The 18,577-nt window shown below is 39.0% G+C and overlaps 1 protein-coding gene and 1 long non-coding RNA gene across 4 annotated transcripts in view; one reads left to right on the top strand and one right to left on the bottom strand.

Moving 5' to 3' along the window:
- nup214 (nucleoporin 214) overlaps positions 1–18,577 on the top strand; it is a 33,143-nt gene that overhangs the window by 4,906 nt on the left and 9,660 nt on the right. Inside the window, exons 11-33 of one of the 3 annotated variants that reach the window (XM_044096554.1) lie at positions 2,380–2,538; positions 3,336–3,783; positions 3,876–4,003; positions 4,144–4,232; positions 5,201–5,284; positions 6,536–6,685; positions 7,063–7,221; positions 7,363–7,466; positions 7,556–7,738; positions 8,593–8,681; positions 8,767–8,853; positions 10,148–10,447; positions 10,600–10,767; positions 11,523–11,634; positions 12,005–12,056; positions 12,661–12,730; positions 12,924–13,008; positions 13,106–13,158; positions 13,254–14,783; positions 15,371–15,438; positions 15,538–15,706; positions 16,382–16,537; positions 17,705–17,876. In XM_044096554.1, the coding sequence (XP_043952489.1) occupies positions 2,380–2,538; positions 3,336–3,783; positions 3,876–4,003; positions 4,144–4,232; positions 5,201–5,284; positions 6,536–6,685; positions 7,063–7,221; positions 7,363–7,466; positions 7,556–7,738; positions 8,593–8,681; positions 8,767–8,853; positions 10,148–10,447; positions 10,600–10,767; positions 11,523–11,634; positions 12,005–12,056; positions 12,661–12,730; positions 12,924–13,008; positions 13,106–13,158; positions 13,254–14,783; positions 15,371–15,438; positions 15,538–15,706; positions 16,382–16,537; positions 17,705–17,876 (4,615 nt within the window). Of the gene's footprint in view, positions 1–2,379; positions 2,539–3,335; positions 3,784–3,875; positions 4,004–4,143; positions 4,233–5,200; positions 5,285–6,535; positions 6,686–7,062; positions 7,222–7,362; positions 7,467–7,555; positions 7,739–8,592; positions 8,682–8,766; positions 8,854–10,147; positions 10,448–10,599; positions 10,768–11,522; positions 11,635–12,004; positions 12,057–12,660; positions 12,731–12,923; positions 13,009–13,105; positions 13,159–13,250; positions 14,784–15,370; positions 15,439–15,537; positions 15,707–16,381; positions 16,538–17,704; positions 17,877–18,577 lie in introns of all 3 variants that reach the window. The other 2 variants (XM_044096552.1, XM_044096553.1) reach the window with 2 other exon arrangements.
- On the bottom strand, positions 330–17,813 carry LOC122819654. Its single transcript, XR_006368646.1, has 4 exons — positions 17,685–17,813; positions 15,532–15,726; positions 7,381–7,443; positions 330–1,159 (listed from the first exon to the last, which is right to left on the bottom strand). It is a non-coding gene; the product is annotated as an uncharacterized LOC122819654 (long non-coding RNA).

Raw genomic sequence — 18,577 nt, 5'->3', positions numbered from 1 at the left:
TTACATTCTAAATATAATTTGAACCTGATAATGCTTGAGTTCAGTTGACTTTATGCTAATGTAGTCCATATTAGTATTTCCAGCTTAAACCTAAAAACAACGTAATCTGATGTTGTTTATTCCTATAATCACACTTCCTAAAAGTTGTCATACTGAAGAAATGAACGTTTGCTGTTTGATCTCATTTCTGGATTGACTTGAGCTGTGTTGCATACACCTCACCTCCACATTGACTACCACAGAAGTCAATGTACTGTGGTATTTAGTAGAAAGCACACTGATACAAACACATAATTTTCAAACCACTGCTGTTACATTTATTTTCAAATATGCAGTGTTGGATTGTACATTCTCTATTGAGTAGGTTGCAATCTATAACATAAAAATGCATTTAGGATTATATTTTTCTGGAATTAGATAAAAAAAAAAAAGTGGATTAGTGTTGATGACAAAGAAGAAAATCTTTATTTGGGCAACTCCACAGACAGTGGCTTGCATTTCATCTTTTGTCTAGAGGCTGCACAAAGCAACAACAGAGTGGAGAACTCTCTAAACAAGCAGAATCACGTCTCACGATGGGTGTTCATCTGCTTTTAGTGTCTGGAGGTTGACAGTGTAGGAAAGGCGCACAAACAGGAAAGAAAAAGGAGAGGTTCTCAGAATCTATTGTTGCGTCTCCCCATTGTTTTCGAAGCCTCTCAGATGTGACGTGGCCAGATGTCATAATCGAAAACGGAAAGTTTCAAGGCCGTTCTTAAAGGTGATATTTGTGTCTGCCTGCCGCAACGAAGCGACCGTTTGTTTCTCAAGTTGATCTGCAAAAGCGCTGCCTGTTAGTCTCGTCTTAGAAACTCTGCAAACTATTTCCACTTCATCTCAGTTCATCTCTCGCGCAGCAATACATCACCTCTTTGTTTCGTCTCCGAAATGTTTTTGCTGAACACACCTCTATTGATCAGATGAAACCGAAATCCATCAGGCTGCTTTGTGCGCACAGCATCCACTGCAGTGCTCCGTTGCAGCGTGTGTAAAGAATAGTGATAAGCTACCGTCTCAGTGCACTGTTTCATCCTCACCGGCCCAGTCTGGCAGACACGCACGTAGAGTTGCTGCTGCTGTCTAGTCACATCTCTCCTCATTCACGTCAAGAACTTCCTCCCTGTTGAGGAAAAGAAGTGCAATTTGAGCAACATTGTGACATGATTGTAGGCTCATCAAAACTTTGATCTCGAGAGAGGCATTAGGTAGGGCAGAGCAAGAAGGGAGTGGGGGAAGGGGCGATAACTGCGGAGTTATCTGGAGAGAACAAATGTACTCATTAAAATGGCTCAGACAAGCTATAGGACCAAAACAAACAACAAAGCCCAGACGATCCTAATGCAGAATACTGATGAGGTCTACTGTGTTTGTTTTTGTTGTTTCCATTTCACCCTTTTGTCTCCCAAATAGCTTAAAATGTGCTTTTGTAATCCAAAACGGTATGCATTTTTTCAACAGTGGTTAAAGTCTTTAGTCTATGTAGCATGCAAAATGCAAGACGGGTTTGAATATCCAAATGCAGCTATGTGAAAGATATGAAATAGAGCAGTAAATGTTGTGATCTCCTGAGTTTTACACTCTTTCCTGATATGTCTGTAAGCATTAATATACATTTTGACAGAAACACATTAATATGGGTAACGAATTCTGAATTTTCATCCTTTGATGTTGATTTAGGCTTGATTTTTTTGAAATTTGGGCTGCAGCCAGCGCCATGCAAGATTTTTCTAAGTGTAGAGAAGTGGGTGTGAGGAGCAGAAAAGGTTTGAAGGTTTGGCAAGAAGAGAGATGCAGTGGGCTGTGTTTTACACAATCAAGCATCTTAAGTTTTTTTTTTTTTTCTTTTTAAGCTCGACTGTTGAGCGCCTTTTTAAGCTAAGCACTGGGCGGAAGGAACCAAGGTCGTGAGATGAGTGTGCTGCTAACATATGAGCAAATGTCCTCATGAATTTTACACTTAAGGTGACAAAGAGCAGTTTGTCTTCATTGCGCACAGCAAGAAAAACGGCTCTCACCTTCGCTTGTAAATGTGATTAGTGTAAAGCACAAATAATTTCTCCTGTGAATCCATATAAATGTCCATCTTTGAGTAGATCTTTAATTTATTGACGCTTCAGAGTGTTCCCTTGCCAAAGAGCTGTAAAGATTCCCCCTGACTCCTTGATTAGTGAAATGATGCTAAATGCAGTAGAGGCGATGAGACGGAGTGGACTCTCTACATCTGCGACCGAAAGTGTTGCTCAAGAAACGTTTGATTATTTTTGTGAAATTAAAACATTCATTTTGTGGTTATACGTTTTGTAGAACAAACGTCGATATCATTCTCTTATCTTCCCAAAGCTGACGAGAAGACTTTGCCTCCAGCTCCCACAATGCTAATGCTGTCCACAGAGGGAGTGCTCTGCCCATTCGCTCTTCTCAATCTGAATCCTGGGGTTAAGCAGCTAGTCTCACCATTTACTACCCTCACCTTGGAAGGAGAGAGGCAGCCAAAGCCAGGTAAAGACTTTTTGGAAACCGGACCGATTTGTGTTTGGACTCATTATTGCTCCCATTTCTCATGATAAGATTATTTCTCTCTCTCTATTTTTATTTTTTTATTTTTTCCCCAATTGACCATATGATGTTTGAAATGGGTGTTACTGAAACATTTTTCAAGCTGTTCTTTTAAGTTGTTTCAGAGACCAAATCCAAATAATTGATCTCCTACAGACATATGTTTACTGGAACTTTAACACATTTTTTACAGTAAACGTGGTAAACATTGCTTTAAATTGTCACTCGTCACGTTCTCTTGAATTAGTTTCTTTCCATTAAGGGTTTTAGGTCTTCCACAGATTTAAACATATTATATAAGCACTACATAAATAAACTGAATTGAATTGAACATTTTTCCAAAATTTTTGCAGTAAATTTAATTTAAACTATGACCTGCAGCAACATATAGCTACACTGTTTGGATTGCTTAATTAATTAATTGATTAATTGACGGCCTCAACCTGTTGTTCAGTCCGTGAATGATGTCCGTATTGGGGTCAATAATATTGTTGGACTCAGTTGACCACGTTTCTAAACTCCACGGATTTTGTCATGTCTTTAATTAAATGCATCCAATTGTATTTAACATTACATTTTTTTGTTTAACAGAAATTGTACAACTGTAAATGAAAATTTGTATCTCGGGTCAATTATTATCGGATTGAATCTAAAAGTTCTGATTTGCATAATTCAGCTTGTGATGAGATGCACTACATGTGTTTTTCTTTTTGTTTGTTTGGTTGTTTTTCTATGCACAGGTTCCTCGGCAGCCCAACCAGCCAAAGCCGCTGCCTCGGCCGGATCTGCTCCAGCAGCATTCCCAAACATCGCTCTTGCATCCGTCTCTTCTGCTTCGTCTGCTCCTGCTGCATCTTCCTCGGCTGTCCCGTTCAGTTTTGTTCCTACAGCTCCAGTGTCATCCTCTTCATCAGAGTTTACTTTTTCAGTTCCAACCACTCATGCCACCACCACCACTGCCCCTCCTGCCTTCTCCCTCGGAGGATCTGGACCTTTTAGCTCAGCATCCTCGAACTTCTCTTTTGCTCCCAAACCTCCTTTTGAAACTCCCTCTGCTGCTTCAGCATTTTCATTCAGCACCCCTTCCATGAAACCCGCAGTTCCTGTTCCAGCTCCAGCTCCAGTGTCAACACCTCAGAGCCTCCCTGCTGCCTCCCTTCCTTCTGTCAAATTAAATCTAAATGACAGGTACTCAACTCTTATTTTGTTTTTACTAAAGCTTTCTTTTTACATTTCGGCATGAATGTAGCGATGCAAAAGTTATTCTTTTCTTTCTTTAGATTTACATCAGGGGAGACCCCAGCACCAGCTTTCTCCTTTAATTCCACACTTCCCAAGGCTGCTGTCTCCTCTTCCAGTACAGCTAGCACCCTTTCACTCCCAGCCACGAAGCCTCCAGTTGTATTGAGTAAGGAAATGTTTGCAAACACAGTTTCTTTGTTTTGATTTATTTATTTTTTTAAAGAAAAAAATAAATAAAAGCTTAAATTTAAACTACAATATTCTTAGCATGGGTTCTTGTTTTTAATCTATTAATTGTTTTGTCAGCCCCAGTGCGTCCAGTTCAGACAGGCACACCTCCCACAGCTGTCCAGAAACCAGCTCCTACTACACAAGGGCGTGCCCAACCTCCACAGGTACTTGGTTTTGTTGTAAAGCTCAGGCCTTATAGACGTTTTGCTTTGCCCAAAATAATGTCATGTCTCTTTGACTGAATATTTAATTTAAAAAAAATTATCGAAAGAAACCTACAAAATGTAGAGACCCTTTTTGCAAGATTTGAACAACCTAAAGTATTTTCTCACTGTTGAAGCATGTAAACAGTCCTTCAGAAGCGAAGATTCTCGCAGAATTATAGTTCCTGCCGACGAGTCCTGGCTTAAGAGTGATTCAGTCAGCTGCTGAGAGTGACTCAGAAATTCCTCGCTCAGTGAGGAGGTGTAGTTGACCCCCGTTGTTAGGCGTGACTCCGTCTTCTAGTTGACTGCCAACCTTTCATGTAGTCTGTTTTTGCAGTCATTACCTATTAGCCATGTTGTAAAAGCAGAAACAAGTTTGGCAGTTTTTTTTTTTTTCTACCTTGTCGCTGTACAATTGCTGGCTAATTTTATTACCATTTGGTGGCCAGTTTATTTTCCCACTTTGTACAGCTCAGTATAAATATACACAACAGTTCTGTGTTTGGGGGTTTTAAACCAGATAATGGAGCACCTGTGCAAAAATACTAATGTGCGTAGATACAGATGTTTTGCAAAAAACTTTCTATTAAAGTACACAACTGGTTTGAAATTGCATCTGTTTTAAAGGAATAAAGGACCAGGCTGAGTAGTAATACAGCTTTTAATCCCTTTTATCAATCTGGATGTGATCAGTGAAGTGATTTTTGGTAAAGCTTAATTAATCAGCAAACAGAAAATTCAGCTGTTACAAAACCTTGATTTTAGTGGTTGCCACTAGCGACAAAATAATAATGTCACAAAGGCAAGAAAAGTGAAGCTATAATGGATTTTGTCAAATTGTTTTTTTTAAGTAAACTGCAGTGTTTTCTAAAACTTTGGAGGCAAGAGGCTTTAAATAATCATTTCTTGATGTTCTCATTATTCAGACAACAGTTAGCATGAAGACCCTGGAGAAGCAGCTGCAGCAGAAGAAAGAATCTGATCCCATTATGACTGGCATTTTGGAGGAGGTAAGATGCATCCTTCTGTTAAAGCTGACATTGTTGTTGCCCAAACGATTGAAGCTACTATTCAAACCTGGTCTGATTTTTTTATTTTTATTTTTTTATTTAAATTATTATTATTATTGGCAGGAACATTAAGTTGAGCTAATCTCTCCAATCTCTTGAAAAATAACAGTGTGTTACCTCTCACTTTTTAAGAGTGACTAGACTAGATTCCTCTTGTAATTGCTTGTTACTTTGTCAGTGAACAGTCATCAGATGCTGATAAAGCTTTCAAAAATATTACCCATGCAGAATTATGAGTGGCCTTCCACTCAAAACACTGATTATTATGTTAACTATGTTAGACAGAAATCATTGGGAGCCTCATATTAAATCCCCAATTGCAATTATTTCAAAACAAAATACACAATCATTTTGTGCGAAGAGACAGAAGGCACAGTCTGAATTATTTCATCTGTGGAGTATTGGAGCATTTTGAAAGTGAACAAGAACCATAATATGAGCAGTTTTTTGCAATTAAAATGAAACAAAAATAATTTCAAAAACAGCTGTTTTTGAACTAACGGAGAAATGTCTCAAATTTGAGTTTGCTAACTTTTTTCAGTAGAAAGGTACAGCCCCAGTCAGAAATCGGGATGTCAATGTTTCATCTCTTATTTTGATATGGACAATGCTTTGATGCAAAGTCCATGACATGAAATGAACAAGGACAGATGGACTCTATCAATTCTGTTCAAGTCAGTGATCAAACATCCAGCAACGATTGTCAGAAACTTCTTGAGGTCTATAGCAAGTGGGTGGTTTCTTTCTGCTACCTGCTAAAAATCAATTAAGCAAACTTTAATGGGGGGGTGGATATGCATATTTAAGGCTATGTGTGTAATTTTTTTTATTGTGTGAATAGAAAAAAAATGCAATAAATTCCAACTTCTGCACCCTCTTTTAAAATTTGTTGAAGCTGTTTGTTGCATTTTTAAAAATTAAAATGAAAGTAACATTTATGCCAAAGATAAGTGTAGGAAACATTCTTTTGAGAAACTTAAAAGTGTTTTTTCTTTCATTTTTGTGCTTCAAGTCTTTTAGGTTAGTCAATTATCAGCTTGTAAAGGAGTTTATACGCAAACATTTTTGGAAACTCTGTACATGTTTCATAACATCGCTGTATTATATAAATACATGTTCTAGATCTATAAAATAATTGGTAAAACTGCTCTAATACACAGTAGCAATGAAATGTTTTTGGCTTGTCATCAGATTGCACACTTCCAGAAGGAGTTAGACGACCTGAAGTCGCGCAGCACGAAAGCCGACTTTAAGGTCGGTACTAACGACGAGATGAAGGATCTGAGAAAAGAATCTGAAGACCTTCACATCTTCACCCTGGAAATAAAGGAAACCACTGAGGTAACACTGTGTTTAATAAAAATTATTACTCAAAAACAGCTTGAGTCGACCTAAAGCCACAAGCTCTAGCACAAATTATAGTTATTTTTAAAGTTTCCTTCTGAAGAAAATATTTTTAAGTGAATGTTTTGTTTTGCATTGTTTAACCTTGAAAGTATTTTGTAAAACATTGAATGTACTATTCATCAAAACATACTGTAACGCTTATTATTAATTGCAAAATCAGATGCTGCCAGCACTCTGGCAGGTCCACAGCATCTACAAGTTCCTTTTTTTGTTCTATTTTCATAATCTTAATTTGCAAAAAGACTTAAGTGAAGACCAAGAAAAATAGTTGAAGTTGACATCAATCATTTTTCTTTCTTCTGACTTCAAAGTCTCTCCATGGGGACATTGGGACGCTGAAAACCACTTTAATTGAAGGCTTTGCCGGGGCAGAGGAAGCCAAAACGCAGAGCGAGTTGAGCAAAGATAAAAATTACAGACAGCTTCTGTACAAAAAGTCTCTAGATCCACGCAGCGAAGAACAGCTCAAGGTGAGATGTGCAGTAAAATATTAACTAATGTCACAGTTGTAGTAATACTAAGTATTTATGAGTCATGTAAAAAAAAAAATAAATAAATGACCTGCCTGTTCCCCTCCAAAAAATGTTGTGCATTTGTTTTTCCTAACTCAGGAAATTCGCAGACTTTACCAGTATGTCACATCTGCTGTGGAAGACGTTAACGACGTCTTAGACGTGGAATGGGAAAAACACCTGGAGAAGAAGAAGAAGCAGAAGTGAGTCGAAAGCCTAACAGGTGAACCCACCAGCATTTTAAAATCTCTGAATACTGACAATATTGTGTTTGGTTATCGTTTCTTTACAGACACATGGTTGTTCCTGGACGGGAGGGTCTGTTCACTACACTGTCCAACAACATTTACATCATCAACCAGCAAAAGAACCGACTGGACCAGCTGGTTCAGGAGCTCTCATCACTGCGCCTTTACAGTAAAAATGCTGCTCCTTCCATTAGCCAGAACATTGCAACTGGATCTACAGCTGCTGGGTAAATAAAAGGATTGGGCAGAGAATTACGCTTGTATTTAGTATGTATAATCTGCAACATTTTATTGGTTCAATACTTACGTTTTCACAACCTATATAAAGAATTTGAATACTTTCCAAATCCATAGGAGTATCCAAGAAAAAGATAATTAAGAATATAAAATGCTTTTATTTCCAGAGTTGATGGATAGTGATGCAATCACGATCAGGTTTTCCTGAAATATTACATTTTCTTTAAAATTAGTTCTTCACTTTAGTGGTTTGGCTATTTTGGAAGTCCAAATACTTATCAAGTTGTGTGGACAGACTTTACCCTTTTAATAAACAAAATTGTTTGAAATTAGAACAAAAAGTCATTTCTTCAATTGTGCACTTTTTATGTTGTTTCTAAATTTCACATGAAACTTCTCTGACTCCTAGTCAGAGGACAGTCTCAAACTTTTCCACAATGATTTCAGCTTCCATGCAGTTAAGACCAACAATGCTTATTACGCCAGCAGATTTAAATGTAAAAATGTAATTCAACCAAGAAATTTGTTTCTGATAGAAAGTGAAACCAGTTTCTCTCTAAAGATAAGAAAAACCATTTAGGAGTTTCAATTTTTGTTATGAAGAAGTGACATATCCAAAAACATTATTCACTCAGATGTCAAATGTCAATCTTCACAAACTTGACCTTATTACTGTTGTAAAGTTGTTTTTAAAGGCAAGTTTTAAAAAAACGTGTGTGTGTGTGTGTGTGTTAGCAGGGTGGCATCTAGTCCACCCCGCTACCAGAAACATATTGTGGTGCTTTCGGTCTTCGACTAAAAATAATTCTAGCTAAATTATCTTTTTTTTTTCCTGTTTTCATAGTTTTGAAAATGAGCTTGAGAGTTTAAAGGATGCATTCCTGAAAGCCAGGGTGGATGTTACTCCACCAAAAGTCAAAGCCAAATCTTCAGGTATTTCCCAGTTTTGTTTTGTTGTTTTATATAAAGTTATAAACAATATTTGAATATTTTAAAACTGACATTATGTTTTCATCAGCAGTCAAGATTTCACCAATTAAACAGTCCCAACTTCGCAATTTCCTCTCAAAGGGACAGATGCCTCCTGTACGCTCAACTGCACCAGGTACTTTCATTTTAGACGATTTTAAAATCTTTGCTTTACCGTATATGTTAAAGTGTGAACAAACACCCAGATGTGTATTAGGGGTTGAACGACTACATATTTTTTAAGGTCGACTACATCATGATAATAGTCGAGTCGATGTCGACTAGTCGCGGTGACGTCATAGTGACGTAAGCGCAAAAACCCTTCACAACTACTTGGAGGCTTTATTAGCTATTTTCACGGCAAATATTAACCCTCACCCCACACACACACACACACGCACACACACACACAATCCCCTTCTCCTGCTTTTACTAAGTCTATTATGGAGAATTAAAAGAGCAATAAACAGATCATTCTTCGTGAGCAGCGGGGAAAAGTTTGTTGCACAAAGTCGGGTCTGACTTTGTTTTTCTAAACACCGGCTGATGCTGATGATCTCTGGATAGTTACTATAGGAGTCAAATGATCACACTGACTACATGGTGCTTTTGGAACATCACAAGTCAAACTTGTTATAGCAGATTTTGGTTACAGCTGAATTCAACAAAACCACCTGCTTCGATAGAAAGTGGAAACCAGCTTTCTGCTGACTCAGCAGATTGAACCATTTAAGATATTTTCTAGTCAACGCCAACATGATAAAAGTCGAGTCGAGATGTCAACTTGACCTTTGGAGTAACGTACAAGTTTTTATTACCCGCTTTCACGGAAAAATACGGCATTTACACAGAACAGCAACAAGTGAAACAACAAAACATCGGGATAGTTTATGATAAATAATAAGTTGCTGGGAAACCAACATTCAAAAGGAAACGCACATCTTTTAGATGGCATTACCACAGATCTTTATTTAATCAGCAACATAACATCATAATGTATTAGTTAGATCGTCGTGACAAAGACACTCATGAAGTGACATCCTTAGCGGGAAGGGGGCGAGTTTTAGACGGCTCGTGTTTTGTAGTTGACTGCAGCTGCAACTCCATCTCCTTTTAAAAACACTGTAAAACCACAAATATGCATCCATCTACATATCATTTAACTAATGTATTAACTTATTTTTCTTGTGTCTTGTGACGTATAGCCTACTGTGCTGTCAGATCAGCACAGGCTGTAACCACCGGCAATCACATGACTGCGACTAGTCGACATGAAATGTAAAAACTCGCGAGATGTCCTAGAGTCGACTAGTCGACTAATTGGTTCAACCCCTAATGTGTATAAGAATGAATAACTTTCAGAGGGAAAAAAATTTACTGCAAAGTAATTGTTTTTTTTGTTTTTTTTTACTTTTTATTCCCCGTTGCAGCCAACTTGTCTCGTTCAGCGTTCCTTTCCCCGAAATACTATGAGGACCTGGACGATGCAAGCTCAACGTCCTCGCTGTCCCAGTCCTTGGAGCCTCACCCGTCTCACTTGGACCAGGAAGAGGAAGAACTACAACCACTGCAGCCCCCAGCTGTGACATCGTTATCGACCCCCCGCCACCCAACAGTTGTAAGGACCCCGTCTATCCAACCAGGCTTTGGAGGCATTCAGTCCACCCCGCTACCAAAGATTCACTCGGCACCATCTTTGGGTTTTGGACTGAGCCCAATTCCCAGTCCTGGTAATTATATACTGCCTGCTTATTATTGAGCTCAAATTTGCTAATATAATAAACCAGATTCTTTTAGAGTTTTCCGTCTGTCATATAAAATAAGGCTGTCACTTTTAACAGTAAAATTACTTGCCATCATATGTGCTGCTTCTATGTTTTAGTTCCAACCAATAAAATCAATCTCAGTGGGGCTGACAGCACTGCTCTTGCCACAAAGACAGTAAAACATGGCGCTCCTCCGACAGAGAGAACTGTCCCAGTCACCATGTCTGCCCAGCAGGCTGCAGCCAATGCAGCCATGCGCAGACAAATGGCCAATCAGAAGACAGGTAGGTGGAACTTCTTAAATCGATGTCCTACCATTTTTAGTCCAGCGCATTTTTTCCTAATGAGACCAACGATTCTGTGCAGTTCTCCTTATGAGATTTCATTTCGTTTTGCATTTAAATTTATTTTTGCTTCATTTATTTATTTCCCTCTAATTGGAACAACTCTTCCTGAGTTTTAAGTTTTTGCTTTCTCCTCTTGGACACATTGCTTGCACATCTCAGGGAAAGGAAAATGAATAGCCAATAGGCAGGCAGATGGAATATACACATCAATGATTTTGTGCTTGTACTCCACAGCATCTCTTTCACTTAAATACTGGCTGCAGTGTATCAAAAGTTTTTATATTTGGCTTAGTTTGCATCAGGTTTTGGATGATCAGGAAGTGTTTTTAAAAAGCAGAAACACCATTAATGTAGAAGCTATTAAGACACAAGCTGAGAATATTACTTAGATTTGTTTGAATTCTATTCAAAATGAATCCTTATCTACTCTGAACATTAAATATGTTCCAGTAGATCTATGAAATATGTAATAAATAGGAAATCTGTTCTCCATCATGTTGCAATGTCTTTTTTAAATCACCAGAGGGAGACAATGGCTTGAAGACAAAACGCTCTAAATTGAACCACCTCCAGCTCCAATAACAATAACATCTGACACTGTTATTCCCCCGTCAACTTAAATCATCACAGAAACATTTTTGATAGTTTGTAGACATTCATCCTGTACAATGCTGATGTTTTATGTCTTCCAGGTCCTGTTAGCAGTTCCTTGACAGAGTCCACCTTAAAGACGGTTCCTCAGGTGGTCAATGTTCAGGAGCTCAAGGAGAAAGGGCTGCCTGTTCAGGTTTCTTCCATCATCAGGTAGACACTACTAATAATTTAGACCATATTTACTTCTGGTGTCGGCTCCATGAATTTAAACAAGATAATTATTGGCAATTTAAATCAAGAAAGTTGTACAATTTTGGATTTATGTTAAAACGATGATCTCTTTAAGTGGACTGACAGCATTAACGGCAACATTTACAGTATTGCATAGCAACTAGTTTTACAGTTTTCAGTTTTTTTTCTGACTTTAAAAATGACTGATATTTTATTTTTGTTGTGACTTTGACAGAACAAAAAATGGAGAATGACTGTCTTGCTATTAAAATGATTATTTCACTAAAAATAACCCAGGAACATATTTTGGTTTATACTTTAACTCCCCTCTTCTGTTTTTCTTTCCCAGCTCTTCGGTGCCAGATCTCACAAATCAGGCTTTTGCCAACCAAGTCAAGCGAGTGAGTGTGAGCTGAATTGTCCACACAATTTTTTTTTTTTTTTTTTTTTCACCCACATGACAATATCTCATAATAATCACTCAACAAAATGTTTAAATGTAACTACTTTTCTGAAAAATAACTTAGTTGGTTTGAAAATACAATAGCAGTACCCAAACTCATAGACAAAAATAAGTATCTTCTGTAAGAGTTTTCAGGGGTGTTACTTTAGTGGAAAAATATTTCTTGTTTAATATATCTGAATATTCGTCCTGGTACCTCTATATTGCATTAGATGAGCTAAAATCCTCTGATTGCTCACAGTTTTTCAACTGAGGACAATTTTAACTGCATAGGTGAGAAATGTCTCGGGTTTCTCTCGTATTGAGGCTACAAATTGCTTTTGGTTGACACAGCGGACCCTCCCACAAAAGCTGTTCTCTTACATTCCCAAAATAACCTAAACCTGAACAAGAACGACTCAAGCACATGCATACTTATTTTCATTCCCCTCCATCTGCCTTAAGATGAAATTTAGTGAATAAGATGTAAATGTAGAAGTGTTCAAAGTTGCCTTTATTTGCTAATTACATGTTTTCATTATATATTCATTGTGTCTCGGCAGACTACCACCCCAGGGGTTCAGAAGATTTCAAATGAAAGTGCATACGGTCTTCAGCCAGGCTTTGTTTTTGGTAAATATCAATTAGTTATTCTGCTTGAGGATGTACAGCACAGCTGGAAAGTTTAATCTCATTACCTGTAGAAAATAATCATATCAATCCAAACATTTCATCGTTATATGTCCGCTCCTGCTCCTGATCTTTTTGGCTTTTTGTAATCTGACTTTGGTAGCTTTTTACTAACTTGATTAACTTTTTCCTGAAGGTCAGTCATCCAAAACGGATGCTTCTGATGTTCCTACTAGTTCTGTGGAGCCAAGCATCAGCAAACCATTTTCCTTCACACCAGGGTAAATTAACTTCAGTCATGGAGAAAAGGGAGCCTGAGATTTATCTATTACTGTCTTTGTTGAACAGGTTTACATCACAACTTTGTTGGTTTTGCAGGTCAGCAGGGTTCCCTTTCCCTTCTGTTTCCCAAGGAGCTGGAATGACTCAAGGTAAAGCCCATTCAGTGATTTGGTATCAATAGTGTTAAATAATCGTTCGACATGTCCACATAGTTTCCGTTGTTTCTCCTTTTATTTCCCAGCAGTTAAAGATGTCAGTAAATTCTCCTTTGGTGGAAATGGCAAGATGGTATTCGGTCAGACTGCAGAAGAGCCGTTCTCTCTAACCCCAAAGTCTGCGGCCTCTGGTATTGGCACTGGGTCTCCCACGCTGTCCTTAAGCACATCAGGTGAAGCGGCCAAACAAAACTCCCTCTCCACAGCCTTCAGGACGGAGCCACAACCACCGAAGACCACTGGAGGAGAAACTCTCGGCTGTTTTTCTGGACTACGCGTTGGCCCAGGAGAAGAAGTCAAGGATACTGTAACAAAGCCAGCTGCTGCATTTACCTTTGGGGAACCTGGACTTGGCAGTGGCAAGGGAGTACAATCATTCAGCTTTGCGTCAGGTTTCCAAAAGCCAGCTGAAGATTCTGGAACTACCGATTTGTCTAAGGGTGCTTCATCAAGCAGTTTGTTCAAGCCTCCTGAAACAAACTCCAAGCAAGCTTTCTCTCTTCCCCCATCTAGCGCCACACCTTCAACCTTGCCCACGTCTTTAAGTATCCTTCTTGCAAGTTCGTCAGAGGAACCAAAAGCTCCTTTGCAGCTCTCAGAACCTACACCACCCCCTGAAAAAGAACCAAGCACCACTGAACCAGCTGGGGAAAAAGCCAATCAGTCCGTGGCCGCAGAACCTGGAGTGGATTCCTCATCCACTGCAACTTCCACACCTGCACTTCCTGCGCTGACAACTGCCACTACCCAAGACCTTCCTTCTGCCAATGTTGCACCAGCTGAAGTAAATCCTCCTCCACCATCCATCGTGCCTTTCTCAACCGAAGCCACCCCAGATCCCTCGTTCACTTCTTCTGTTTCCACTTCTGCTGCTCCCACCATGGCGCCGATCTCCCAGGGAGCCCCGCCAGCATTCCAGGTTCCCATTTCCGAAAAACCAGGTTCCATTTTTACACAGCCTGCTCCTGCGCCAGCTGCTACTCCTGTCCCTGCTCCTGCTCCAGCTCCTGCGACGACAGACAGCAGCTCTATTGGGGTCACACCAGTTATCAACACAGCTGCTCCCGCAGCCACAACTGCCACCCTTACAACCGTTACCCCTGCACCAACCACCACTGCCAACACTGTTTTTGGGCAGCCAGCTGTACCTCCTGCTTCCTCAGCCCCCTCAGCAACAGGATTTGGCTCGACTGGGTTTAGTGCTTCAACTGGGGCAGGTTTTAACAAATCCGTGTTTGGGCAGAGTAGCTTCGGCCAACCTGCTAGCAGCGCCGGGTCATCTAGCGGTTTTTCTTTTATACAGTCGGCATTTGGCCCAAGCTCTAGCAGTACAACAACTGGGGGAACGAGTCTTTTTGGAGCTTCAACTGCTGGCGATGCAAGTTCGTTCTCCTTCGGCAGTGGAAGCACCAACACGGCCAGCAGCACCGGGTCAGGGCTGTTCGGACAAAGCACAACTCCTGCGTTTGGTCAGAGCACTGGGTTTGGGCAGCCATCAGGCTTTGGCAGCAACACCACCACATCCTCATCTTCAGGATTCAGTTTTGGTCAACCCTCAGGTGAGTCTGAGCAGTAACCAATGCATTTAAATACTATATTGTTTGTCACCACAGTTTGTATATAACTCTAATAACTATGTCCTAGAACACTTTCCATTCATACCTCACTGGGTTTTAATTTTAGAGCAGTTACGCAGAAACCATCTTGTTATTCAGAACCATAAAAAAAAAAGTTCTCAGAGCTACATGGCTAAAAGCAGTAATATGACACTGTTGTATCTTCCGTTGTTGAAGTTAACATCATCTGACACCTTATGAATAAAGATATGTGCCCAAGAGTGATAAGCAGCTGGATGATGTGTGATAAATGTCAACTTATCTGACCAGCCTGCTCATTTGGTGAGAATTGATGGTATTAAATGGCAGAATCTTACAAGAGGATGATTTTTTTATTATTATTATTATTGTCATCAATAGCCAATCTTATTGTGTTGCACACAGTTCTCTTCTCAAATATTCTCATTCTATGAGGTTTGTATTCAAGTATCTGCCAGAATTTAGAAAACCTTTAATACCTCTCTTTTATAAACTCACTCATTATATTTTATGAAATCATTTAACGTTGAAATAATATGTTTTTGCCCCAGGATTTGGTTGCTCTGCTGCCAACCCCGTATTTGGCCAACAGCCTGCAACTGGAAGTGTATTTGGACAAGTATGCTTCACTACCTAGTGCTCATTTTAAAATCTTTTCTTGAGACGTACAACATATTAAAACATCGCAATCTTCCTGCTTTGTTTATCCCACCTGCAGTCGTCATCTGGGGGCAGTTTGTTCGGTTCAGCTTCAGCCAATGCAGCAGGTTCATCTTCTGGAGGATTCTTCAGCGGCCTCGGGGGCAAACCGAGCGAGGATGCCGCCAACAAGAACCCATTCGGCTCCACTGCTTCAACTGGAGGGTTTGGGCAACCCGCTCAGTCTGGTATGTTGGTTATTTTTTTTCTTTAAAAAAAAAAAAAAAAAAAACAGAAAGAAAAGAGTTTGTGTTCACTATAAATGTAGACAAAACAACATTCAATTAGTAGTTTATTTAATATTTTTTATTTATATATTTCATTTTAAATGTCTGTACATTGAGAACAAAGTGGATCCACAGCAAATGATCTGTTTGTGTGCACAAATTTAGACAAACTGGTTCTGATTCTGATTGGACTAATCTTGTATTAAACCTGTCTCATTAAAACACAGTCACACTGTGACACTGATGTCTGATAATATTGTCGTTCTGAGACTATTTTCAACTAATATATTGCTAATGGCATAATAATGCAAGTCTGCCCTCTCAAAGACTAATAAACTTTCATTTTGCACAGAACACTCCAAACTGCAACTGGAAGACATTTTAGATATAAAACACAAGCAAACACTAGAAATAAAATGGAAATAAATCACACACTTGTGTGTGTGTGTGTGTAACCAAAGCAATAAATACAATGAATTATTATGTCTCTGTGCGTAATTCCACTTCAGAAAATATTTATCTTCAGAGTGGAAATCATGGAGCTCGTTTTTAATTTATCATGCAATAAATTGATTGATTGCTTATTGCGACAGGCCTACTTGTGACCTTAGCTTTGTTTCCCCATTTCCTGTCCAGGTTCCAACAATCTCTTTGGGAATAGTGCTGCAAAGGCCTTTGGGTTTGGCCAGTCCTCTGCCTTTGGGGACCAGAAACCCAGTGGGACTTTCAGCACTAGTGGAGGGAGTGTCGCTTCACAGGGGTTTGGCTCTTTTTCGTCACCAACAAAACCTGGTAGGTTGTAATAAAATGCTAATAATACCACAACATCAGAGATCCTACACAGCCTTGAAAAGTCTAGAAATTGTGGGAATTTACTTTACCATTTTCCAGGCCTGCATAGGTGTGGAAAATGAAAAATTAGGTGTGGAAAAAAAGGTTTTGTTCTCCATATTGTTCTAAAAGTTTAATAGAGATTAATAATTGCAATGGTTTGACATTGATTTATGTTAAATTGACATGATTCATCTTTGCTTTACGACATCGCAAGTTGATTTTAACAAATTTTCCATTCATATTTTGCTTCTGCACTTACTGAAGACATACTTATTAAAAAATTATGAAGAAGTGTTTAGGGTTTTTTTTAAAACTAATTTCTCTAAACTTTTAAATGAGGTTGAATTAGACCTGCGGTTCTTAAACTGTCTAATCTGCTGGACAGAGCAGTAACACCGTTTTTATTTTGTTTCATCAAAAGAGATCTCACTTCCATCCATCCATCCATCTTCTTACACTTATCCGGGGTCGGGTCTCACTTGTGAATGAGATCTCACAAGTCTTTTTTTTTATCACCATAAAATCGAATATAATCTTATTCCAAACCAGTATCTGGGATATAAAATTTAAACTGAGTTTCATCCTAACATAATTTTTTTTTTCATTTTTCTCCTAATTAGCTGTTGCTGGGATCCCAGCTATCAGCTCCACTGGGATACTGGTATAGCTCAGCACATTAATGTCCTACCTCTGGCTTTTGTAAGGGGAATGTAATCTTATTACATTAGCTCAATCAATTATTTACTGGGGCATGCTGCTGGCCTGGCTGTAATTTCAGCACAGCGCTTCTCCCCTGCTGCTCAGAAGCATCGAATTAGGTGTGAATTATTTGTCCTGTCTGTAAGTTATCACAGTGCTCTGTTTTAAGTTGGTAAAAAAAAAAAAAAACGACAAATAAATGACACGGCACTCATAAGTTTAATTTTACAAGCATTTGTTTTAGAAGCATTCAAGGAAAATAGACTTTCACATTTTTTCGTGTGTAAATTGAAACCTTTTTACCTGTAAAGAGTTTGTCTTACACTACTTTTTAAAATGTAATCAATGTCCAAGTGTAGCATTTTTGTTTTCTATTTTTCCTGCTGTGGACAGTTGCAAAGCTTACTTATGTTTTCCTTCATGCAGGGGGCTTTGGCAGCCCTCCAGTGTTTGGGAGTCCCCCATCTTTTGGTGGTTCCCCAGCATTTGGTAGTACAGCATCTTTTGGCACAAGCCCCTCCTTCAGCAATCCCATGAATCCCTCGACTGGTAAAGTGTTTGGAGAGGGAACGGCCGCTGCAAACATGGGAGGATTTGGGTAAGAATTTCTATTAACTTCGTCTCCATACCAGGAGAAAGAAAGAGACAAAATATTTTTGCTTAAATTGTATTACAACGACAGACTTTTGTTGAGAATAGCTATTTTGATGCGTCAGATACAATCCTTGGTTTTGGGTCATTTTATTGCTGCAGTTTCAAACAGTTTGAAAACGTCAGTGTGAACCGACTGTTTGTGCTGAGCTGAAAGAGCAACGGCAGCAGAATTCAGCCTGCAGCCCAAGCCAGCGTTTTTGAAAATCTGAACATCTTTGTGTGCTCAGTTCAAACACACGCAAATCTTCAAATTATAGCAGTACAATATAATACAGTGGTCTAGAAAAGCACTTACCTTGTCCAATCGGATGTATCTTCAAATTCAAAGTAATCACCTGATCCATAAAGACTTCAGTTGGTAGAAATTGAAAATGTTCAGTTTTTGCTGTATATTACACTCTGAAATGTGTGGGGTGACTGTGTATTTAGCCTTTCTGGACCAGTGATTTGTCGAATCACCTTTTGCTTTTAGATTTTTATTTGTACAGAAAATGCTATTGAAATTTAACAGGAAACTGAATGTATAATTTCGTCTCCCCTCTTGACTTTTTTAATCCAGTGATGCCGTCAGCGTTGAGCTCTTGTGTTGTCCTTCCTGTTTGTGTGTTTTGATAGTGGTTGGGTTGGTTGGCTCTGGGCCTAAAA

The sequence above is a fragment of the Gambusia affinis genome, linkage group LG17 (genome assembly GCF_019740435.1).
Source record: "Gambusia affinis linkage group LG17, SWU_Gaff_1.0, whole genome shotgun sequence".
Taxonomy (NCBI): domain Eukaryota; kingdom Metazoa; phylum Chordata; class Actinopteri; order Cyprinodontiformes; family Poeciliidae; genus Gambusia; species Gambusia affinis.
This window is presented reverse-complemented; position numbering and strand designations above follow the sequence as displayed.